The sequence below is a fragment of the Pollicipes pollicipes genome, unplaced genomic scaffold, assembly GCF_011947565.3.
Source record: "Pollicipes pollicipes isolate AB1234 unplaced genomic scaffold, Ppol_2.1 Scaffold_7261;HRSCAF=8764_pilon_pilon_pilon, whole genome shotgun sequence".
Lineage (NCBI taxonomy): Eukaryota > Metazoa > Arthropoda > Thecostraca > Pollicipedomorpha > Pollicipedidae > Pollicipes > Pollicipes pollicipes.
Genome location: NW_023597054.1, coordinates 50,473,096 through 50,499,027, shown reverse-complemented (window position 1 = coordinate 50,499,027; position 25,932 = coordinate 50,473,096). Strand labels below are relative to the sequence as shown.

At 51.0% G+C, this 25,932-nt stretch overlaps 1 protein-coding gene across 1 annotated transcript; it reads right to left on the bottom strand.

Annotated features, from left to right (window-relative positions):
- Positions 1–1,216: 1,216 nt before the first annotated feature.
- Positions 1,217–25,473, bottom strand: LOC119112784 (uncharacterized). The gene is made up of 5 exons (XM_037237061.1): positions 25,298–25,473; positions 12,504–12,689; positions 12,171–12,341; positions 10,206–10,348; positions 1,217–3,372 (listed from the first exon to the last, which is right to left on the bottom strand). Exons 1-5 carry the CDS (start codon positions 25,440–25,442, stop codon positions 2,866–2,868), a joined length of 1,152 nt encoding a protein of 383 aa, XP_037092956.1. The 5' UTR covers positions 25,443–25,473; the 3' UTR covers positions 1,217–2,865.
- Between the last annotated feature and the right edge of the window lie 459 nt (positions 25,474–25,932).

Here is a 25,932-nt window from a genome sequence, read left to right as displayed (position 1 = left end):
ACAGGGCGGTCCCTGCCGCTGGGTGCAGACGCTCGCGCCGCGGCGCTGCCTCGGCAATGACCGGGTGAAGGTCACTCCAGGCGAAGGCCTTCACGTGGCGCCGTCAGTAGAGCGGACGATGGCGTTGTGTAGCAGACCGGCCACCCACTGTCTGCGGCAGGCTGCAGCCGTCCAGGGATGTCGGCCGTGTAGTGGTTAAGCTGCATGTCTGGCAAACGGAGGTACGTTGTTCGTCCTGCCAGGGTGGGAGGCAGGTGGCGCCACATAGCCTCAGTAACTGAGTGCGTTGCAAATGCCCCAAAGATACGCTTGAATTTTGCAGACTGCAGATATTCAGGGCATAACTCATCGAGACACCGCGATCAGTGTTCAAACTTCGACCCAAGCAGAACCGCTACAAGGCGGCCCTCATGGCCGAAGTCGGTTTTTTAAAGGCCTGGCGCTGGTTGCATTCCAAGTAGCAAACATTCCAAGCTGGTTCCAAGAAGGCCGGGTGCGTTTTCATCTCCTCTACATTTTACTGCTCCACTCCCTTCCAGCCGACTTAGATGTCCCCGGTGTCTCCTTCAAATCTTGTTTTCCAAAGGCACGTGACAACGTGCGTCGCGTCCCTTTTATGAAACGCCAGCGACTGCGTTGGCCATATTGGCGCGCAGGGGCCATGACTCAACCGGGATTTGAATTTGCTTAGAAACTCAAGATATGGGTTCAGCACACCTGACACTATTGAATCCTTCACACAGCTTCGCTCCACGCCTACTCTTTCACTGTATTTTACACTTCATAAGTCCTCGTTTACATTCAGTGATATCCGTTCATTTCTCTCAAACTTGCTTGGCTGCAACATTTGCCTCCGCTTGCTGGCGCCACTTTTTCCCACCCCCACCTCACCGTCGCTCCCATTTCTCACGCGCGCGCGGTTTCAAGGCGGCGTCCGAACTCAATACCATTGCGCGGCGCACACCACCTCCAGAGGAAAAGTACGGACGGCCTGAATGACCTCCAGCCACTTTAACGGCCCACGTGGCTGCAGACGTGATGAGATGCGCCGCCGTCGATGACATCCTTAGTGAAAATGCAATTACTTCAGTCGCACGTGACGACTTCTGTCTGCCGTCACAAGATCGACAGAATTTCACTGTGAAGATCGATAGGATCGAGCGCTTATGCATCACGTATCCGGCCTTAGATCCAATTCAAAATGCGCTCCTCCGACATTCCAGTATATTGGCACACGGATAGTACTTCAACATCTTGACTGGCTGAAAGGTTCAGCCCTAAACACAGCCTCGTGCTACACCTTGAAACTATTGTGAATCACACACATCCAGCCGTGACGTCAGGGTATCCCATTTTACATGCCACTGGCCACTGCCAACTGGGTGTACTCGTGCGCGTCCAGAGTTCATTCAACGCGCGGAGCGACATGCGACATGCAATCAGTACTTTGTGGTATTCACCCAACGAACAATGCAGAGGGCATCACAGCGCGCGGCCAACAACAGTAACGAAGCGCGTGTTGGCTTGATGTACAGGCGATTTTCACGTGGCGTGTCGGCCTGTCAAACGGCAGACAGTCTCGCTGATAAATGGTGCCTATTTTGGAGCTGGCCGGCTTGCTGCAATATTGTGAGCCCACTAATAAAAGCCCGGCGATCTCTCCTCTAGCCGGAACGTTTCGCAACAGCGCGATCGATGAACAGAGTGCAGTGGAATTCGTTACATATGTGGACCCGGGCAGCCCTGTCCCAACCGCCAAGTGAGCAAGTGCCGTCAGCGAAGATTAGATATACCCATTCACAAGTTTCGGCAACTGCCGGAATACTCGCGTGTCGGTGACATCAAGTGTACATCGCAGATTGGGCGGAATTCGGCCTAGTCCATGTCGCCACGGAAGTCTCGCCTGATGCATTCACAACAACTGCGACCCAACTCGCTAGGCAAGGCAGCTCAGTCTGGCGGAAAACGTATTTGCGTTCTTTTCATTGGCTTGGAGGCTGAGAACGGAGGAGGATGCACGAATATCCCATCGCAAGTCGACTAGAATGTTGAACCATCCACTTCTGCACAACACATCCATTAAACGATGAGCAGTTTTACACACACCCGGCCTGCCTTAGCTTGTCTTTTCGCGGGGACTCCTGATATGATGAGCGCCTTTTCACACGGCTAACAAACAGCATTTCCCGAAATTCTGCCCACGTTAGGCCCGTAGACAAAATGACCACGACTTGCTCGCATTATTAGCTTGATGGTAGGGATATCGTTGCGGGAGAATTGACGTTATCGAAGGAAGTGACACAAGTAAGTAATACAACCGTCATATGGGTCCGTCAGAGCGCCTGACGGCCGATTTTCCTAGAAACACAGAAGAAATCAGACAGCCTGAACTGAACAGAAGCTGCGAAATGAAGTATTGGCGAATGGCCATCATGCCATGGACCAGTTGACCATGCATGACCATCATGCCATTGACCAGCTGACCATACATGACCATTACAATTATGTCGGCGATAATGCAACTTGGTGCTCACTCAGATAAAAGCAAAGCCACACGGCAGCGGGCAAACAGCAGTTCGGGCGTCAGGAACATAGCAACACGGGAGCAAAAATATGGCGTATGCGAACACGCCAAGAATGAATATAAAGCACATAGACCGTCTTCCTATGCCATTGATTCGACGGTTTCGCACACGGCGACAGAACAAACCGACAGTCAACTGTAACATCGAATAGATGTGCCGCATTTTGTAACAGCATGGCGCCACCCTTTTGGTCGGCGGACAGCAGGGCAGCCCGTGTCAAGTTCAGCACGGTTCACCTCCGGCTCGGTAACGAGCGCGGCCCGGGCGGCTCGGCAGCGCCCTACCCGGCTGAAGTAAGCTCCTCGGAGATCACCGTCTCCGGTGGCAGCGACGACACGCCAGAGGTGGACGGCTGCTCGCTGGCCGCGTCGGCCAGCGCTCGCCGCTCGCAGAAGCACACCGATATATTGATAGGGTGCAGAAGGGAGAGCGGCTCGGCGGAGAGCAGCTCAGCCTGCGGCCCCAGCGCCGCCAGCTCCACCGTCATCGGCAGGTACAGCGAGCCCTTGCTGTGCAGTGCGAACACGGGCACCAGCTGCGAGGGCTGTGAGCGGCGGCGCGTCCGCTCGGCGCCGCTGCCCAGCAACGTCGGCTTCCACTTGTCTGCTTCGACGGCGGCCGGAGGCACGCTCTGGCGGCAGCGCTTCGAGCCAAAGCCGTCGGCCATGTCGGCCGAAAAGCGCTTCTTCATGTTGGTCTTGAACTTGTACATGAAGCCGCCGCACTCCTCCGAACTGCGGCTGCTGCTGCTGCTAGGCGGGTGAGCCCGCTTCACCTCGCCTGCCACCTGGCGGCAGGAAACACAAGCTTGTGCACGACATTCGACCTCGCGGAGGCGGACGGCGCGACGCGTTTAAGCCCAGCCAAAACAGCATGCATGCGCTACCTACAACAGTGCGATGCTCCTTGCTTAGTGTCGCGTACGATGTGCATGATTTGCGCGAACTTGATTCGAACCTTGACTCGTTTCATTATTGCATAGCTCGATTGCACCAAGGGATGCGGCTTAAGATACACTGATGATGTTGTTGCCATTGGCGTTTTAAGGTGCACTCAGCCGCTAATTCTGTCAGGCGTTACTTGCGTCTTACCATGCTAGGAAGGGTGGACACTGCAGGTTACCGAACCCAAAACCCGAACGTCAGCAGAACAAAACCGAACCCTCTCGCTTCCTAGACGCGCATGTGAACCATAATCTTGCATGCACGGAATGGCATTGGCACGCCAATTCTGGTATGCGAGCGTAAGATAATACACTTTGCTGAAATTACCGAGCGCAATGTGCATGCATCGAAGTCGACTTCCGTTTAATTGCCGTGGCATCAGTTTATTGCTTTTGAGACAAATGCAAAACTTCTATCAAGATCAAAATTGCATGCCATCATCATTTTGCGACAAGTATTTCCTGCGTTCAGACTGGATCATCATAACGGGTTGATGCCGGATATCAACCCGTCACGGATTAGGAGCAAGACGCTAATCTCATGGTCAAGCAAAATCGGGACAACCAGCACGTAAGAAAGGACGGAGCAACAGCAGAGTAAATGACATTGACAGTTCTACATCGCAGCATCGAGAAATAGTACAGAATCAACCAAGATTTGCTACGACTTTGGTAGCTTGGAAGTTATAAAATCGCTGTTGATTGATGTTTCGGCCGCATGCCTTCCCCAAAACCTTTATCGTTCCACGACCTGACGAGAATTGATGTGAAACATGCCTTCAGACCTGTGCCATTAAAAACAACAGTGAGCCAATTTCATCGCCATCATTTTGGAGCGTTAGACAACGATCACCAGCAAGGATTTTAAATGCTGGCCCTGCGGTACAGAACCTGCCGATACATATACACGGATTCACACGATACGAATACAACTACTGGAAATACGCGCACATGCGCCTTTTTCACCACACGCCACGCCTCGTCACTCATCAAGCCTGCTTAATCAGCCGTGCGGAGCTCGACACATGTAAGTCTAGTCATCATCTGATCACCAGAAACATACCGACGACCGTCCGTCGCGATGACTAGTGCCTCGCATATTATTCTAGTCAGAGAGACACATGACTGCCTGGGCTCCGGGCGGCACGTTCGGTCAAAATCAGAGTCGTCTCCGAATGGGCCTTCCTTGTTTGGTTGTTACCATCACGCTCTCATTAAATCTCGGGCAAATGGGAGTCATGAACTCTTCGACACAGCTGACGTTGCTTCCATTTTGGTCGCACAGTTCACGCTACATTTTTATGACCCACAGTTTGCGATAAATAGTCCATTTGAAATCCCGATTTGCAAGAGTGACGTTCATGTCTTCCGTCATTGATCATTGATCTTGACGCTTCGATAAGGGATATTTCACCAAAGCCGTTTTGAGCTCGATGTCATTCTTCCATACCACGCCTGAGCACATTTTCAGTTTTCAATGGTATGTTTAGCCTCCCAAACTAATCGTTTGTCCAAGTGAGGTACTGTTAAGAGGCTGCGCAGTAACCTGGGGCGGCTGTGCCGCCAGTGCCCGTGTCTGCCGGCGTCGCGACGGAGCCGACTTCGACCAGAGCCGCGCTGGAGCTGCACGGCGCGCGCGTCATCGGAGAACGAGGCGATGTCGGGCCGCACGGCCACAACGGCTGCGGTGCTCCCACACGGAGAGGGACACCGACTGTCGCCCGTTGCCCGCCGCCCTTAGGCCATCACCGGCTTCTCGGGTGCCGCCGCGCTGTGTCGCGCCTCGGCCCCGGACCCTCTGAGTGCCGGCCCACCTGGCGATCGGTCAGAGCCTGCAATCAGCCGCACCTCCCGCGCCAGTTCTGCCAGGCCGGCCGGCCCGCCGGGCGATCGGTCAGAGCCTGCAGTCAGCCACACCTCCCGCACCAGTTCTGCCAGGCCGGCCGGCCCACCTGGCGATCGGTCAGAGCCTGCAGTCAGCCACACACCCCGCGCCAGCTCTGCCAGGCCGGCCGGCCCACCTGGCGATCGGTCAGAGCCTGCAGTCAGCCACACCTCCCGCGCCAGTTCTGCCAGGCCGGCCGGCCCGCCGGGCGATCGGTCAGAGCCTGCAGTCAGCCACACCTCCCGCACCAGTTCTGCCAGGCCGGCCGGCCCACCTGGCGATCGGTCAGAGCCTGCAGTCAGCCACACACCCCGCGCCAGTTCTGCCAGGCCAGCCGGCACACTGACGGTCGGCCACGCCAACGTCCAGTCGTTAGTCCCGAAGATCGACTGCGTTCTTCGGACCGTACGCGACCATGACCTGGGCGCCATGTGCATTACCGAGACGTGGCTCACTGGCCCCGTGATCCCGTCAAGGACGGAATCTTGGTGTTTCCCGGCCACAGGCTGGTGCGCAAGGACCGGCCGACCCGGCGCTGCCGGGGTCGCCCTGCGGCCGCGAACCGCAGTGTTGGTGCTGTTATCTTGTGCCAGGAGCACTTCAACTGCAGCGTTACCAATCTCCGGCGCCGGCGCAGTATACGAGTCGCCGTGGATGTCGATGAGTGGCGGTGGGCAGCTCTCGGCCACGTTGGTGGGCAGCTCTCGGCAGCTCTCGGCCGGCGTTGTCTACAGTCCTCCGTCTCAGCCGACATCAGGCGGCCTTGACGAGATACATGATCAACTAAGAACGGCTGTCACCATCGGCAAACGTGTTTTTTGTTGTCTCGGCGATTTAACATTAACGCGCCCCGACAAGCCGTCTGTGCGTCGTTGCATGTCCATTTTAAACGATCTGAGCCTTGTGCAGCTTATTAACACACCAACCCATTCTAAGCCGACCGCGACTCTCCTAGACCACGAAATTACCAACATGCCCAAACTAGAGGACACAGCTCTGGTGTCGCTGCCGCTGATTACGGACCATCTCACCACCATCATTCGTGCCCCGTTCAGGCGGCAGCATTTACGTCCTGTTTCTTTTCTTATTCTACTACTGGCGCGAAGTCTGCTGGGACGAGCTCAGTCTGCATTTACTGCAGGTGGACTGGGACCCGTTGTACCGGGCCGTGGGTGCGGCGGGAAAGCTGGAGGAGTTCATGTGCGTATGGCCAGGTGCCATTGATATGCACCGTACCCTGAAAACAGTGACACCCGGCCGTCCACGCTGCTCCTGGACTGAGACAATCCCATTCTGCTGTGTGTGATGCGGGATTGCTACCACGCTTGCCGGTCATGACGCAGGTCCGCTATACAGACCGACCGCATTGAATATCGGCGTCTGTGAAACCGGGTTAAAGTTTGCTGCACTCAGACCAAGCGTGACTTTCCATGCGCCAGCATGTGAACCGACGGGCCTAAGACCGGGCTAATTTCTGGCGGACTACCCATAAATCTAGACATAGACCCTCTAGGGGAGGGGGGAGGAGGTGCGCCGAGGAGGCAATGCCCGCTGGCATAGCCGACGATTTCAATCGTCACTTCATCTCAGCTGGCTCAAAAATCGCGGTTGAGCTAGCGGCGAGCAGTCGGGGCGTCCACCTCCCCCTCCAAGACCACCGTGCGTAACCATAGCAAGGCTAGCTTTACACCCTGTGACCTACCCGAGCTTGCGAAATCTATGCGTGCAGTGTCTTCATCTAGGGCCGGTTGGAGCCGATGGTGCGCCGCTGCTTGCGCTAAGAACTTTTCGCTGTCATGGGGCCTCAAGTGCCTCATCTAGCCAATACTTCCATCGTCATCCGCGTCTTACCCTGTGCGTGGAAGTTAGATTCAGTTCTTTCCATCCAAAAGTCCGGTGTTTGTGACGCTGCAAGCAATTTTAGACCTAAATCATTTTGATCAGTATCGTCAAAAATATGAGAAAAGATTGTCTGTCAGCAGTTGTCCGCATGTCTTGATGCCCACGGCATCTTAACCCCTTCACAGCTTCATATATATGCATATATATACATACGTACATATATATATATACATGTATATATATATATATATATATATATATATATATATATATATATATATATATATATGTCGGACATGTCGTCGCCGTCACCTCCACAAACTTAAGTCGAGTTTTCGACAGCGTTGACCACTGCGTCCTCCCGACCAAGCTGCAAGCCTACAGCATCGATTCGCGATGGTTTACAAATTATTTTGATAAACCACGGCAGGTGGTGATAGGTGGTTCACTATCCATTCCCTTATCCCACGGTGTCCCTCAGGAGTTCCTGGTGGGCCCAGTCCTCTTCAGCATCTTTGCGAACGACCTTCCATCCTGCCTGCCTTACAGGCGTCTGGTTTCCTACGTCGACGATATCCATCTCCTCGACTCCGCCCACCCAGACCACTTGTCCACCCTAAAATCGCGTCAGAAGGAAACCATCCTTGCCCTCCAATCCTGCTTCACTGCCAACGCCCCGAAGATGAACCATACCAAGTCCACTCTTTCCTTGTTCGCACGCCCCAGGTCATCATAAATCATCCTTCCATGTTAACATCTCCCACTTAATGTTAACCCCTCGTCGTGCGTGAAGATGCTGCGAGTGACTATAGATCGCACCCTTTCCTGGGAAGAGCACATAAGCAAATTAGTTAAAAAGTGGAACTCCATCCCGTTTTATCAATATAAAATTTGTCATCATCTCAGACCCGAAGCTCGCAAGCTCCTCTTCCAGGCCCACGTTTTCCCCCCACATCCTGGACTGCCTCTCAGTCTGGGGCGGGGTCGCCGCCTGCTATCTCGGCCGGGTGCCAAAAATCGTGAATGTCGCGGTCAGGATCGTCTTTGGGACGCGGGGTCAAGATCATATTTAATCGGTGGTAGGATCGCTGATGTGGCGCAGAATCAGTAATCTTGTCGCGCGCCACGACCACATTGGCGTCTTCAGGGCCCTAATTGATCTCCGTGTCCCGATGCGCATCACGTGGTCGGCGGTGGCCGGCGCCCCTGAACTGCCGCCTTCCGACTGCCTGTATCGCGCAGGGTGTTCTCATATCGTGCGGCATCGTCCTGGAACCAGCTGCCGCCGGCCGTTGTGGTCTCCCGGAGGCGTGCTGCGCTCAGATCTAAACTTGACCAATGTGAAAAAGAGGGTTTTGTTTGACTTTTTGGGCCTTTTTCAAGCTCTCGACGTGTTTTTATCACCACCGTGTCTGAGTTTCTATCGTGTTACTTGTAACCCATTGCCTCGAATAAAGCATTAAATCATGCGTATTGAACGATTCGCAATAAATACATGACGTGACATGTCATCCGATATTTTTTTCGGTTTCAGCTGCCTCTTCCCCCACCTCCACTAGATTTCCGTAGCTCTTCCAACGATCTCCCGAAATGTTGTGGAGAGTAACCATTTCAACATAGCAAAGCCCCTCTTTTGGTCACGCTCTCGAATTTTTTACTATGACTGGATAGTTGTTCAAAACCCTATGTAACATATTTACAATAGTGTCGTGCTTAGTAAAGATGGAGATCTCATATCTACAGTGCAAATTTGGAGGATTACGTATTTGATGTACTTGGTAAAGAGCTCCGTTCCAAACGTTGTACCGTTGTTATATGTAATTGCACATAGGTAGTAAATTGTAAATAATGCAATAGCAAATAAGTCACTGTGCAATTTTTGTGAAATTGTAATTGTTCATCACTTCTCCCATCACCGGTGTGGCCAAATGGTGTGATGCCCCTTTTCATCCCCAATATGACCCACAATGAAAGCTACGTTTGGGTTCTGTCGGTTGATAAACTCTAAACACTTATCAACCCCTACGCTCTAATCACTTATCAACCTCCGTGTGTTACTAGGGAATCATCGAATTACCCCACTTGGAAAACTGGTTTGGACGGGCGGACAAGCAGACCCTCCGTTTTAAACCGGTCTAAAAGCATTTTCAAGAAAGGAGGCACACATAGGTTTTTGATTCCCCCTCACTATCTGCCAATATTGGTAATTTGCATACGGAAAAACGCTACCCCGGAAACGTTCAATGAGGCCGCAAAGGGCCTCTTTTGACGGGTCAAAAGTACATGAAAATGTTCGTCTCAATGTTGACGCGACAAATTCTAAAATATTTCTTTCAAATTCAAATGTAAAGTCGGAGCCAGAGTTACCTTTCAAATCTATTCCAGTAAATCCATTTCGCCATGCTGTTTTGACGAGGCTCCTGACCGGAAACTGTTGATACACTGCCATCTCTTTACGTTCTCCATGTACTGAGAGGAACAAAGCTTAGTTAAGTGCCCTTATAACTGACGGCATTGATTTGATTGGTGCCACGTTTTTGTACCAGTGTGATTGTGACTCATTCAGGAGTAGGTGGCGACCACTTTGCAGAAATTTTCAGCTTTACTGAATTACATACACCCGACCTCTGCATCCAGGTGCAGCACTCACGTAGCAGTCCAGAATCTGGCACGTTCAAAGAATGACATCGCTCATCCATAGCGCTCTTTAAACGACCCACACACCGATTGCGGTCTGGAGAAGGAACAAGACAAGAGTAAGAATACGACCAAGTGTCGCCATGAAGAGTTCGGGCAGACACTGGTCACACCCTGGGCTGTGAGCGAGACAACACACGGCTTAAATGGACACGGGAGACGTAAGCATGCAAAAACCCATTACGCCAGACCATGTTGAGAATACGAACAGAGTGTCCGTCACCTGCCGACGAAGTGTTCTGTGATCACTCACGTGCAGAAGTTTGTACAGGTGCGGCTCATCGAAGTCAGCGTCGGCGTCGTCGGCAGGGTACCGTGACATCGCGCCGGGACCGGCGCTTGGCTCCGGGTCGCCGCGCTCTAGCGGGAGCCGAACCAGCGCCTGCTGGTTCAGGTCTGAAGAGACGACAAAATCGCGGCCAGTTGACCGGTCCCCCCGACCGCCGACACTGCAGGCCGCCTAGCCTTGGAACATGCGTTCGCGTCCCTCCACCCATCACCACAGCGGGTGTTAGCCGTTATCCTAGTGAAGGTGTGAGTATGCACCTGCCTTTTTTATCACTGCTAGCATGGACGCAGCCCACATCTGTGAGCCGGCCGTGCGCAATTTGCATGATGGTGAACGGTCATATCAAACATCAGCCTTCTCACCGAGCCTCAGTTGCGGGTTTTGTATTAACATTTCCAAAACACCTAGGTCGCATGAATTATGTGTTCAGGTGGCTTTGATGTCAGAGCCTTCGCTAAGTGCAGCTTAAAGGGACTGTCCCGCTTCTGGGGCATAATACAAAAATGCCCTAATGAAACCTCAGGACCAGTTGCGCCTTATGATAGAACTGAGAAGTGCTTCTGCAGCCCGTCAGTACATAATGAGAATATCAACGTTAATTACTTTCGAGTCCAGATCGCGCTGCGAACGCTTTGTAAGAGCACTACGCTTCTTCCCCGCATTCGTGACCACTGTTGTCATGCCAACCGCCGCGCGAACCTCCACTGGTGCGAATAAGAATATCTTTGTGTTTGGCCCAGCGGGCGGCAAGAAGCCTGTTACCTAGAAGTGCACTGGTTAAAATTCGAACCAGTGCGTCGCCATGGACCATGTGCTACTCCCATTCCCGAAAGCCAAAGTGCACCTCGAAAAGAACCACTCTGGTTAGCATCATAGGGTAGAAATCGAAGCCACCGAATAACATTTCGTTACATACACGGAATAGCAGCTTAATGCGCACATGTCTTTTTGTCTAAACAGTGTTGCAAGGCTTGTAGCATCTAATGCACACACATTTCGAAAACAGATTAATGCGTTGCAAACATTACAGAGCACACACGTCGGAAAAAGCAGGTCAAGTGAAATGTATCGTTTTCATAGCGGTGAGCAGGCGGACAAGGGAGATTTCTCACGCAGGGCCGGCTACTGGAAATCGACATTCTGAGCTATTCAGGACGCTTACGAGACAACTGACATTTATGATAAAATCTTACTCATCCGATGTAGCGAAAAGTATCAAAAGGCGGAATAGCTCCCTTTAATGCATGACAGCTAACATTACCACCGAAGTGGCGATGTCCCATTGCCCGATGTTTAAGTGGGCCGAAATGCGGAATACTTTGTACAGCCTGCCAATTAAGTAATGTTGCCAGGGTTCAACGTGAGATGCAAGCTCGTGATGTGGCCGGCCATAATAAAAAATTCCCGTCCTTTTCACGGAAAAACGATGCCTTTGACGGGAATCGAACCCACCGGACCATGTCTCTCGAGCCATGTCCGTTGACCAACGGATGAGATAAGACCGTTGTGGTACCGCCATGTCACTGGGACTGCGTAATACAGTGGCCACAGTTATCATCAACCTGTCTGTAGCTGTGTTTTTGAGTGTTAAATCAAGCCGAAGAACACTAATCTTTGGACCAGCAACCCTTCCAGAACATGCCTATCATATCCGGTCCAATTTTTGACGGTGAGACTGAACCGTCTCGAGCTCAATATGCTTCTGAGAGACAATAAGGCAGTAGCCGTGACACTGCCGCTGCCCCTGTGGCCTGGTAGTGTGGGGAAGATCAGCGCAGACGGCGGGCGTGAAGAGCGACCGCAATCTGAGCCCCAGCGCCACAGCGAAAGCGCCCCAATGCGAGGCCGCTGGCGCGGTCAGCGCGCGAAGCCCCGACGCTCGGGTCGATGCCGTGACCGGTGCGCAGCGTCGCAGACTGAGACCCTGACCTGGTGGCGCGTAGCGCATCTCCCGCGGCGCCGACGAGCTGGGCCACTGCGTGCTGCCGCTGTTACCGTCGCTGGACGAGCCGTTGCTGCTGGCGTTCCCGTTGTAGCCGCTCGTGCTGCCACTGAGCGAGCCGACGCGAGAGCCGTGGTGCGGCCGCGGTGGAAAGCCGCCTGCGCGCAGGCGCCGAAGCCATGGTTAGCTCGCCCAACCGATCTCAGACAGCCAAGCTGCGAGTTCCACAAAAGGCGTCCGCAATAGACAATGTGTTATTGTGCCAACTTAGGCACCAGGCCCGTCCAAGGCCGGCTGGTTTTCGATGTGCCCTCGCTGACCTCTGAGCACGAGTGCGATGTGCTCGTGGAGGTGGTTCATGAGACGGGCGCAGAGGGGGTCGCCGGGTATGAAGCCCTCGTGCTCCACCATCCACTGCATCGTCTCGCGCAGACATTCGCGGTAGCCTTCCTCATAGCGGTTGGAGATGGTTGCGCGCCGGCTAGCCGTGTCGGTATCAACGCCATCTGTTGAAAAACAAGGTGACAATGACCAGCGAGCTGTCGAGAGCAGAGCGCGCGCCACCAACGACATGCCCTCCCCCGCTCTTAGGTGTCACACTGAAAACCGGCAGACCGGCACAAATGTTGGCCATGAAACAATCGCCAGACACCTCCAGAAGGATGTCAGGAAAAAGGGACATCGCTGCACTGAGCCCGTTCTGACGTGCACAAATAATGTCTGCCTGCTCAACACCCGAAAGCACGCGATCAGGAATTAAGATCGCTGTACCCAGATCCTCCGTACCCTCGTCCATAACTGCACATAAATATCCAGGTAAGATCGAGTACCGAGTCAGTCACGTCTCTCCCCACCGAGAGATTAGATTTGGTTTTAATTAGAGCCATTCCTACCAGTGAAGGCTATTTCAGGGCAATGGGATGAAAGAGAAAGGATAATGGTGCGGCAAAACTATATGCGCCTAGGGGTCCATCCACCCAGACTTGATCCGTATATACACCCTTACACGGTGTAGGTACTTGGCGCTCGGACAGTACCTCCACCAGGGGCACTTCAGCGCACTCGTGGCTGTACCACCCGTCTTGCCCCAGGCAAATGAGGCGTTACGAGAATGCAGGATAACTAAAGAGTGGAGAAAGAAGGGCGGATACACCAGGAAATACTGAGGAGAGCCAGGAAGCAATGAAGGCGCACAAGGGCCCCAGGACATCACGCATGCCGTTATTGAAAGGTGTTGATAGCTCACTTTCAGCAGCAGTGCAAATATTTGTTTCCGAGATAGCTGTTTCCGGTTAGAAGCGAACGCTAACTCAAACCGAACATGGCGACCGGCGGCCCACCAACGTCATTACTAAAAAACTCAGATACTCGAGGCCAAGCAAGGCTACTATCGTTGGCACCCCTGAAATCCACCGACTAGCCGAGCTTGTCATCAGAGTGTGGGAGACACCCGCGTGATCGTCATGATGGCGGCCATTTGTGAAGATCGTGTGCACTTGATAAGTAGACCATGCCACATATTACGTTCTCGTTTCCGACATCGTCAGTTTTCATGCTGAAATGGCCGACCTTCAACGCACCAAGAGCAAATGGACAACGAGAATACCAGAAGACACAAAGTCAACATATGGTGCGCGGTTCGGTGTGTGACGAGGCAGAGGTGGTGAAGTTTTGTGACAAAGGGGCGTGGCACACTGTTACTCTTTATGCTGTGTTTAATTACCGTGATAATGCCAAATGGGGCCGAACAATATTTGATGTGAAGCGTAACGTACGTCGTTAGTATTGTGATTCATAGTTATGACGTTATGATTTTCTATCTCGATACGATGATCATGATTGCATGCTGTGGGTACTTGCAAAGCCTCCCTGGGTATACAAACGCTGGGTGTTGTAAATGCCCCCAAGTTTCTATGTGACCTTAATCTGCTTATTGGTACCGCGATAGTTTTACGGCTGGGAAGAAAACGTCAAATAATCTTAGGGCATGTGCGGACCAGAAGTAAAATTATAAGAATCACAATCTTGTTGCATCGTGGCCTGGTCTCAGAAGGGTTATATCAGGCAACTTAAACGCTTGAGTGCATACATTGTTCAATGGAAATGCTCAATGTGACAAACAATTCGTTCGTTTCGCTCGGTATGTTGGCATGTTTTTCGAAAACATTGATTTCATTTCTCTTGCGGCTATCGTCCCGGCCTTTCATCCCTCCCCCCCCCCCCCCCACACCTCCTCGATGGAACCACCAGCGACGCCAGCAGCCATCTGTATATCACAGGTTATATTTTCCTGTTTGCGTGTTTACAGAGGGCAAATTAGACTAAAACCAGTACCTATTAGTTTTTCCAGTGGGCAACCACATGGAACTGAAAAGCGCACAGGACGATGTGTATTGATTGGAGCCTTCCATTCGCACGCTTTCCAGCTGATTCATAGCACGCATCGCTGGAAGACCGCATCACTTCCCTCTTGTGAAATGTCAACGGGACCATGGCCATGGCCATGGCTGCCGGCCGGCCCTGGCGGCGGCCCCGGCGCGCGCGCCACGCTGGCCGCCGTGTCACGTTCGACGTGGCGTGATCCGGCCGGCGCCGGCGGCTGGGAGGCGCGCGCGTCGGCTGTGACGCGTGCCCACCCAGTGCCCGAGTCACGTGGCCGCCATGTGACCGCGCAGCTCCGGCCGTCGGCAGCGGCGTCTGTTCACAGTGCCGACGACGCGGGGCCACGCTAACGAGCGGCGCCACGGCCGCCGAGGAGCGGCCGGGTCGCGTGCGGACGCCGTCCGACGCGTGCGTCGACAGATTTGGCGCGCGCTCGGCGTGGAGCACGTGGACGTCCATGCGGTGAAGCTCCTGCTTTGACGCGCTGTTCGGTCCGCACACCGCGGCCTGGCCGATGCGGCACTGGCGCGTTTTGATCCACGGTGTATTCGCCCGAGACAAGTAACCCATGAGTTCTGTACCGTTTAGGGTTCGCACCGACCCGGGCGACAAAAATTGTACGTGACGATGAGTAGAATCTCTACTGGACGCGCAGAATCTTTTCCACAACTCGACTGGAGTGGGGCAGGAACGGCGCAACAGGTTCAGTTGCAATGAGGTCAATTTACAGATAAATAGGTTATAATAGCTTACTTTGCGGCCCAGGACCGACCAGGAATAGTGAAAATGTGTTTTATACGCTGCAATGATCATAAATTGCACTATCCATTTTTAAGCCTGCTCATCGAACCTGCAAACAAAAAACTTTGTCCTTGCATGTGCAGGTACTGTCACGAAAATTCCAACGATGTAAAAAACGAACAACGCTGCTAATGCGCATGGGAAAAATTATACGTGGCGTCACGTAAAATAAGATATTCTTGCTGCGCCGTGAATACATCCTCAGTGACTGGCGGAAGGGGGACGTGATCCTGACGTGGGTGTGGCGGAAGTCGGTCGCGACGTCATACAGCACTTCTTGACGGGGAATTGCAATTAAACAAACCTCAAATCACACACTTATAAGAACATGCTCAGTTCCGGCACATAGTCATCTAAAAAAATTATCGTGTTATAGCTAAAAATTAGGACAGCCAATTTACATTTTCAGTTATGACGTTTAGTATCAATGTAAATAGCCCTAAGAGGCCCATCTGATCGTTATGTCTCCCTTCCCCCTCCCCACCTTCCCCTTCCCCTATTGGACCGGCACTGAATGCACTCAACAATAATGGAGGTTGCACTGACAAAGAAACTCTTAAGCATCAACACTTCCGAAATCCTGTGATAGTCAAGTTGCCAGCATGTTGACCCAGCAATACGAATTACCGCACACTTTTTCACGGAAGTATGTTCTATGTAATAACGAAAGCTATACTAGCTTGGTTGCCGTGTAGCCTTCAGCATTTCTCGGAATTCAACATGGCAGCCGCCGCCATCTTGAATGCTTACCAACTTTCTTATTTTGATCCGGATGACCTAGATGGTCGTGTAATATCTCTTAATAGGGGTTGTCGTGGGTGGTGAGTCCATTTCTGGACTTTTCTGGGCCACGATGTCTAATTCAACGGCAAATCACAGGTCGAGTATCAAACTCAGAGCAGACCTCTGACCTACAGTGTCACGAAATCTTAAGTGGCATTGAGCGTTTTACTACCAGCCAGCATGCTTTTCATAGTTATCATCATTATGTACACCTAGCCCCCTTCGTTTTCTGCGATGTCCATCTGTTTGCTGGTGCAACGACTATAGCGGGCGATTTCTCCGTAACAATTGCAGTAGTCTGTGCGCCAAAGGCCTGTGCTGTGCCTGTTGCAGCTGCAGCGTGCAGTGCTGTATGCGTTGCTTTCAGTGATGCGGTTGAAGGTCATAACACCCGAGAGCGTTTTGGGAGTAACTGCTGCTGTCAAGACGGCTGGCGTGGTGGGGGCTCCCATGCTCCAACCGAAGCTGGAAATATCTCTACTTTCTCGTCTTCGGGGGGGGGGGGGGGAGGGGGGCACGGAAAGCTTCTTCGCGGGGTTAGGAATGTGGTGGGCCAGTCGAGTCTCTTAACTTTCAGCCAGGCCTTTTGCGGCCCCAGGAACTGGCCAGACGACGCGGTACAGCAGCTGACAGAGACCATCCACCATCTGATCTGCTGGCAACGCGGTCTCGCTATCCGAGTGGCACCAGGCGTACAAGCTGCCAGTAGCTCATCCCTGGCATGCTGGGAAAAGTGCTTCGTCTGTCTCATATGTCAGCTCAAATAACGAGCATAATTGTGGTGAACCGCTACGAAGAAATACGGCAACATTGCCTTGACACATTGCTATCCTAGTTTTTTTTTCGCTGTGCTCTTTCCAAACTATTTATATGTTTTTGGAAGCATGGGGACCGAGCCTGTACACACTAACATGGATGTGGTCTGACATAGGCTTAGTAAAACTTTTGACAATCATCCTACTCTTGCAATGGAAATTCCTGTTAATAAGTTCCAGTATCCGAAATGTCTTGCTCCTTGAAGCCACACATTGCTTTTCAGCCTTTAAATCCCTCGAAATCATAACCCTCAAGTCTTTTCCTTTCTTGATCTGGCGAACTCCCGGCCTCCCATTTTGTAGCTAATGCCCTCACTGCCAGAACTACCCAAATGCATCACCTCACGTTGATCATAGTTGAATGACACATGCCACAGAGAAACCAAGTTCATTAGCATCTCCAAGTCAAGTTTCAGTCGTTTTAGGCTTTACCTAGTCGGCATTTTTCGACGCCCCTATCAAATTAATATCGTCAGCAAATTTAAGCACCTTGCTTTCTAATCCCTTCGAAATATTATTCAGAAAGATTACAAAGAACAACGGACCCAACACCAACCCCTGTGAAACCCAGCTCTATGCTAGGTCACACTGAAATTTAATACCATTGAACACTACTTTTATTTCCTGTCTTGCAGCCCAGCTCTTACCCAGTCAAGAATGTTTTCCCCAAAGCCACGCAATTTTTAACTGATACGCTGGTATGCTACCCTATCAAAGACCTCACCAAATTCTAGATAAACAACATCTGAACTATTGCCTTAGTCTTTCTGACTAGCAACATACTCCATGAACTCCAGAAAGTTGGTCAAACCAGACCTAACAGAAAGAAAACCATGCTTACTACTATTTACCAACTGATGCCTATGTAAGTGAAACTAAATGCTAGCCTTAATGATCTTCTCTACGATCTCAGAAACTAATGCGATGAAACTAGCAAGCCTTTAGCTAGTGACACTTTTTTAGTCCCCCTTTTAAAGCAAATGTTTTACATTGAAAGATATTGAAACGAGCCCCAGATAGCACCATTCCCTGCTCAGTTAGCATGCTACTCAGTGCGTCATCGCTTAATTCCCTCATGGTACCTTGCACAGCATTAATTGAGAGCCACTTGATGATCGTTTTTTCGAAAGATCGCACTCACGAACGCCAGACATGACCGTCCCGACAATTATGTCTTCCTTGGCCTTGTTCGCCGCACGAGTTATGGAATGGCAGAATTTGAATGACGTGATAATGACGTTATGAATACCAGGTTGGCTTTGATATACTCTCTCCTTTAAACCTTTCCTCATTTTCGCGGCCGTGTAGCTCAGAAACTAGAAAAGTTCAAGTCTTAAGGACAGGATTGTGAGCAACACCGAAAGGTCTTCAATATGGCTATTTCAATTCAAAACTCCGTGTAAATGTGGAGCACTCCCTTAAATGATCGGTATTTCATCGACATTGCGCCAGTCCTTGGGTACTTCTGAAAAACCCGATGACCGATTAAATATAAACATAAAAGATAGCCAAATCACTGGCACGTTCATTCAGCACTCTACCATATATCTGGTCAAGTCCGGCCGCCTGATTAACCTTGATTTCCTGCCAGTTATCCCTTACCATATCCTCGGTCACTGTCAAATCTACAAGACTGCCTTCAGTCAGATTTTGGGTATTACCAGGGAGATCATACACAGCTTCCTTTAAAAAAGCTGAAGAAAACTGCCTGCTAAGGGCATCTTCAATATCCCTGTCCTACAAAAATGACTTTACATCTTCCTCGTGGGGACTAACAGAGGATCCCTTAGCATCTTAGACTGGGGCTGAACGCTGAAGAAACTGATGAATGGGAGAAAACTAGCTCCAGCCAACTTCTTAATCTTGGACAACACTGCCGTCCAATCATGCTCCTAGTTCTTCACGAACCTGCACAAAGCCACGCACAGCTACAACACGTGGACGGTGGCGTTTTATTTATAACGTACCACGTAGACTTACAAGCAGCGCGGCGATGACAAAAACCGCGCAGCAGTCGACGCAGCTGAGCGGTGTTGTCAAACAGTTGGTGCATGCCACCATGGGCGGGCAAGACGGCAGGAAATGACACCATTCAAATTTTTACGGACGGCGTGCTCTCTCCACTCTCTCTTGTTTTCGCGAACACTCTTGACCGCCCTCTCCCCTTGTTTACATAACCTGATCAGCATTGTTTTTCAGTCAAAGTGTCATAACTGTAGCTGGCAATAATTATCTCAAATGGTAACCTAATGTGGCTGGATTTAGTTTGATTGAGAAAAGTTAAAATCCATACAATTTTTATTTCAATTGGTGCAACGTCAGGTTGAGGTAACACGTACTCAGAACGTGAGACGGATGTTTATGGCTGTTAGTATGATTTATAGTTTAGTAGTCGTTGTCATGCCAACGAGGCATACAAATCTGCGCCACACCGAACTGAACTAGACACAACAAGGGTATCACGACGGCTTCGAAAAATTGGCTTAATGTGTAGGTTGTACAATTGAAGGTAAACACTAGTGCTTGGCGCAACGTTGTGCTTTTGCTTTGAGAAATTGGCTACAGGTGGCACCCGCTCCCTGAAAAGTGCTGGCGTAGAAGAGATGCTGAATTAATTAGGACAACATGGTGCCTATTCTAATGCATCGCAAAAGTTCTTAGTAGTCACAGCCCACTGCAGAAAAATATCGAAAGCCGCTGCGATGCAGACGTGCAAAACAATTATCTTGTTTACGCACTAATGATGCGTTGAAACCCTACAAACTGTTGAAGGTAGCTTTAATGATCTACCACAGGCCACTTTACACGATTAGGGGAATTCGGACGCCACGAGCATGTGAAACAAAACATATTTCTCGTTTGCTGTCGCATGCTTTGCTTCGCACAGCCTGACCGTTCACATTTTAGACGCTATCCATACGGGATTTGATTACTGAGAGTAAGTGATGCCGAACATGGATTCGATTTGCAAAAAAAGCTATATGCCGGAGTTAATGAAATACCGACCAGTTATTTCAATCATATGACCTGCCAAGATAAGTAACCCTGTGAGGACTTCCGGGAAAGGAATGTGAGACAGGGCGAGGAGGCACATACATATGCCAATCGGGAAACATAAATAAATATAAGATGCTCCAGCTTGAGCGTTTGAGTTAACTTCGATTTGGCAATCCATGTCTCCTATGGCCCTAGTCCACACACTGTTTTAGCCTTTCAACATAAGACCTTAGTCCCTAATGCCAAAGCAACGCCCCGGAATTGTGCAGAATAACGTGACCGACGGCTGTCATAATCTGCCCCAGCTGAAGTTACGGAACAAGTCTCAGTCCAGCCAACCTTGCGGGTAAAAGATGCTGTTCAGTTTCGGACTGGCGTTAACGATCAACGCCCACGATCTGGCTCCCAGAGCGAGGCGCGCATGACCTGGGCCGAAAGGCAAGGTGCTGGGACCACACCTAACCCTGGGCCGGGCTCTTGGACGCCGGTAGACTCCTCTGAGTAGCGCAGGAGCGGGGCGCACGTGACGCACCGCGCCCGCCTAGGACTAGCCAGGCAAGAGTGCCCCGCCCCTTCCTCCGTCACGTGTCGGCGCAGCAGCCGGGGCGCCGCGCACGTGAGGCGAGGCGAAAGTGCCCCTGGTCGCGTGTCGGTACAGCAGACGAAGCGGGGCGCACGTGACACGGCCCAACGGCCGCTAACTGGCATGGCGAGAGAATGCCCCTCGTCACGTGCGGCGCGGCGTGCAACGCCGAGCGCGTCCGTCCCAACACACCGACGTGTCGGTGCGTCTTGGCATCGCGGCCACACTGACAATCAATACGGAAGACGGCCGGCCGCCGGCGGACGGCGCTGAATGGCGGCCGCCCGGACCCGGAAGGCATTGGCGCATGCTGCCGCTCATAGGATGCCGGCAGGACCGTATGCCGCCCGCACTCGGGAGACACGCTGGAAGCGTGCGTCTGTTGTGCCTACTACACGCTGGGTGTGTCCTTTAGAGGCACAGTCGGGTATATGACGATCGTGGGTTGCAATATGATGCAGGGATGGACACTGGGCTTATGTTCGCCTGTGGTGCCCTCGCTAGGCAAGGCCTATGGGTTAACACACATTCCCTGCAGTATTGCCTGGTCTGTGAGTAATACTTCATCATCGTTCTACGAGCGTTTTTTTCCTAAACGGAGAACTAATGCGTGCGATCTCTAATTTCATCATAGGGGTCAAATTAGCTCAATATTAAGACCCCGCTCCTGTTATCTCATGCATTAAGCCAGCTACGCCAACGTGGAAAACCACGTTACATAGCCCTGGCCAGCATATATCGGATGCACACTAGTGGATGTCGACAGCTGTGACATGACATACATCTCAGAGGTCAGAGGTCAGAAAAATGAAGGCTGTGGTTCCATTGGCTGTAAGGCTACATCATGACTAAAAAAATCACGTCAGTGGGGAAAAATAGTTTAATAAAGGCCTCTCAAAACTGTGACAAAGATGTAATATAATAAAACCTTGTTAATGCCGAATCTGACCATAACTGTGAACATTTGCAATAGCTTAAATTTGGATGATCTGACCAGGTTGGAGCTACAAAAAACTATTGTAATACCGTTCAGAGGGATACATTCAAGAAAATCAGGCTAGCAAACCTTACAAGAGACCATTTCCTGCGAAAAAAAGCGTTGTTGCCACTTCCGGTCACACTGCCAATGTCACAAAAGTGACATCGATGCAATGTTGCAGATAATACACCGTGTGGGCCCAAAACTTCGAAGCTTCACAACATGTGTAAAGCATGTAATCCCAACTGCACAAAAACTTGATCATTCTTAGCTACAACACTTATGTTCTGACTGTTCATCGAATGTGAGTCATTCAAACTCAAGCCAGGCTAGACTTTAATCTTTGCGACCAGAGCTAAGCCTTAGAAACACACGTCATTTAAACTTTAGTGGCCCAATCATGCAGCTCTGGAACGCTGTTGTTCACGTTGATATGACTTATTTAGTTCTCGGTCAAATCGGAGGGCCGAGGCACCGACAGCCGGCCTCCTTAAACCCCACATGACATATCACAGGCCACGCGTGTGGATATCTACTGTCCGTTAATGCCTTTCTGATGCAAACATCCCTGCGCTCTTCCCAGCGATAGTTTTCCTATTCCACGCCGTTTTCCGCATTGTCGTAGCAGGCTGACATGACCTGACATGACAAGAGAGGGCTATCAAATACTTCTTTGAACCTTATGGCCTGATTTGACTCGTGAAAGGTCATTTTCACCATTGATCAGTCAGACTGAATTCATACAGTTTAACAAGAGTTTTCCAAAGCCAACTGATGTAGGACTCCAGTTTCTTTCGTGTTTAAGATACTAAATGAGGCCTTTTGCCTGACGCCCTTTTGAGGATGAAGGTGAGAAAACACTCGTTAGGCGAGGATTAACAGCATAAGTCGAAAAGTCTGGTGTTAGGAAGACGTGGTGATGTATTTAAAAATGGAGAGCAACGCACGTCATCACGCACTCGTTTATGCAGCACCGTCGACTGCGAGGTAATATTACGGCCCGGGGCCGTTGCGCAAGTGGAATTACAACCGAGGGCCAACGAGTGCAAGCCAACAGCACTCTCCCTACCCCCAATCTGGTGCTTTAGATCGGTGACGTAATTTGCATAATCACTGTATCCGATGCAGAATACGCCATTGTACCTACACCGCTTTCAAAGTTTCGGTTGGAATCAAGGGAATTCGCGGCATACGAACATAATCACGCTTAAACATTCAGATTCATTTGACCTAGAACGGCATTATCTGACTAAAAGAGTAACTGACCTGATTCGATGGCATTAACGGACCTCAGATTCCACAGCATGCACCAGCTGTGCGCTGGTAACTAGCTCTGGGACAAAATGGGAAGCTGATGCCAAGCAGTATGCCATGTCTTACTGGGCGTGCTGGCGAGGATTACCACCAATGTGAGCGAGGGCTACATCAAAAGGCTTTTTGGAACACGTGCAGCCGCTGTCAGAAGATAAACAGGATGATCCTTTCCATCCTCCACAAAGAGAAGGTAAACCACAGCCCCTATGCACGGGATGACCTCAACCAAGATGACAACGATTTGAACTTTTATTCCTGCCCTCTGCTCCTGGGATATTCAACGGACATTGACCACAAGCGAGCGTCATCATCTCTCAGATTTAGGTGAAATTTCATCCTTTACGATGCGGCGTTCACGACTAGCTCTAAAATCATCCGTGCGAGCCAAGGAGTGATATCTGGACTGTAATATAAAACGAATTTCCACGTAACCGTGCACAGATACACCTAATGGTCAGCATTCCATACAAAACAGCCAAAAATTATTTTACAAAGCAAAAAAACTGCGTACGTTGCAAATCAGGCCCCTTAAAAATACGAATAAGAAATTGTTCAATTTTGCCCTCCACATTCAGTGCCATGCAACTACAAATCTGATAAATCGATGAAACTGGAAAGATTTAGTGGGCGCAGACGAAAACACGGTGAAATTTACTTCAGATGCAGTTTGTTTCGATCACGCAGCGTTACGAAAAGCGATGACGGTAAATACGCACCAGTTTTCCGCTTAGAACGGATAAGAAAAAATCGGAAACACTCGATGGAAAAACCTGAAAGATGAATTCAGTCAAAACATGTGCATTTGGTAAAAACGTGCTGCTGACTTCTGGTTTTTCTGGTGGAATACGATGGTGACAGCTTACATGTATAATGAGCAGATATAAGAGCAAAGAAGCTTGCCTAGCAGTCATTAATAACGTAGCCCATTCTCAGAACTCTCTCCGCAAATAGTTGATTGGAATCTCGTGTGGAAGCGGTCCATCAGTTGTCCTTTGATGCGTCCGCCTTTCATGTATTTTGCATGCTTAAACATAAAATAATAAAAAAACTTACTCTAAAAACAGCCATTTCTATATTAAGGACATCACCTGTTTCGGTGAAGTGGTAGCTATCAGTTGCATACCCTTCTGCAGAAAGATAATCGCTTTATCGAAATACGGCATTCTGCGGGGATTCAATGCCACATTATTTTTCAGCTGAAACATTACGATGTGAATCATGGACCAAGATAACTCTTGCTCCGACCTAATCCCTCGAAATGGTCAGGGTAATAATATTATTCTACATAGTCACGTTACCATCGTTGATGCAATTTCATTTGCAGGTAGTAGATGGCGGCGTAATACGGTACTTCGGTAGCAATTGTAAGCAGCTGAGCGCGGCACCGTGGCACTCGGAACAACCCTCAATCACCGAAACCGGTAGAGACGAAAAAGGGTCCCAGTTCAACCACGCGTCGCAGAGCCACCGGTGGCTGCAACTGTCACTAGCCACCAATCACGACCGTTCACTCAGCTGGGTAGACGGCGGACAGGGGCGACGTTAGACAGGCGGCGGATTGGAAGGGATCGGGCAGACAGCGGACTGGGACAGGTCGGACAGATGGCAGGCACCGAGAGATCGGCACACGGCAGACAAAGACGGCGGACTGGAACAGATCGGACAGATGGCAGACACTGAGAGATCGGCACACGGCAGACAAAGACTGCGGACTGGAACAGATCGGACAGATGGCAGACACTGAGAGATCGGCACACGGCAGACAAAGACGGCGCACTGGGACAGGTCGGACAGATGGCAGACACTGAGAGATCGGCACACGGCAGACAAAGACGGCGGACTGGGACAGATCAGACAGATGGCAGACACTGAGAGATCGGCACACGGCAGACAAAGACGGCGGACTGGGACAGATCAGACAGATGACAGACACTGAGAAATCGGCGTACGGCAGACAAAGACGGCGGACTGGGACAGATCGGACAGATGGCAGGCACTGAGAGATCGGCACGCGGCACACAAAGACTGCGGACTGGGACAGATCAGACAGATGGCAGACACTGAGAAATCGCCAAACGGCAGACAGAGAGAGAGAGATCAGGCAGACGGCAAAGACTGAGATATCAGGTAGACAGCAGGCAGGACGCGGCCAGCTGGCGGAGGGCGGCTGCCTGGCGCCGGCCAGCCGCGCTCGCTCGGTTGCCGTCTAAACAGAGCGTTGCTTTGTAAGAGCGGGGAGGGGGCAGGACCCGAAAGACTGTAGCCGATTTAGGCTGTAGGGCTGCAGCTGGTAAAAACTGCAGCTGGTAAAGACTGCAGCTGGTAAAGGCTACAGCTGATTTATCATTCAGCGCAGCATCAAAGCGCGTGAACCGTTGGTAGCGCGACAAGGGCGGCACCATCGACGGGGGAGGGGACGAGCTCAGGCAACGCTCTGTTCAGCCCAATGGAACATTTTACCTGGCCGCGGGCATCTGTGCGCCTGCAGGTGGCGAATGTGTTTCGTTGCCAGCTCAATGATCTCCGTCTTCTCGATGCGTCCGCGGCCCTTGCGCTGGTGACAAGACGGCACGAGCCGCGAAAGATCCGCCAAGCAGTTGTTCATGCGGTCCCGGCGACGTTTCTCGATGATCCGGTGAGATGTGGGGTCCTGGCGGCGTCAGGAGCGGCGCGCGTCACACGTTGCCCAGCGCTCACAAATCCGCCCAAGCCATCGGCTGCACAATGTGTTGCTTTGAGTTCTAGCATTTGTATGCCTTGCCATGTCACAGGGGCTCTAGTCATCACAATTCAAAATACTTTTCAGTATGTCAGTGCAAGTGTGGTCGGGGCAGCAACGGCACCGGAATTCTGAGCAGAATATATATATATATATATATATATATATATATATTTGTGTCACATGCATCGGCTGAGTCCGGCTGGTTGTACTCAGGAAATAAGCTGTTTGAATTGGTCGGACGTGTGTTTTTACACCCCAGTTTAGTGTTAATTGTGACGTGTATGTGCCCGTGGAGGGCTAACGAAGCTCGTCAAAGACTAGTTGACTATCAGTGATAATGTTGTGTACCGTATGGCATGTGAATGCTTTTTTT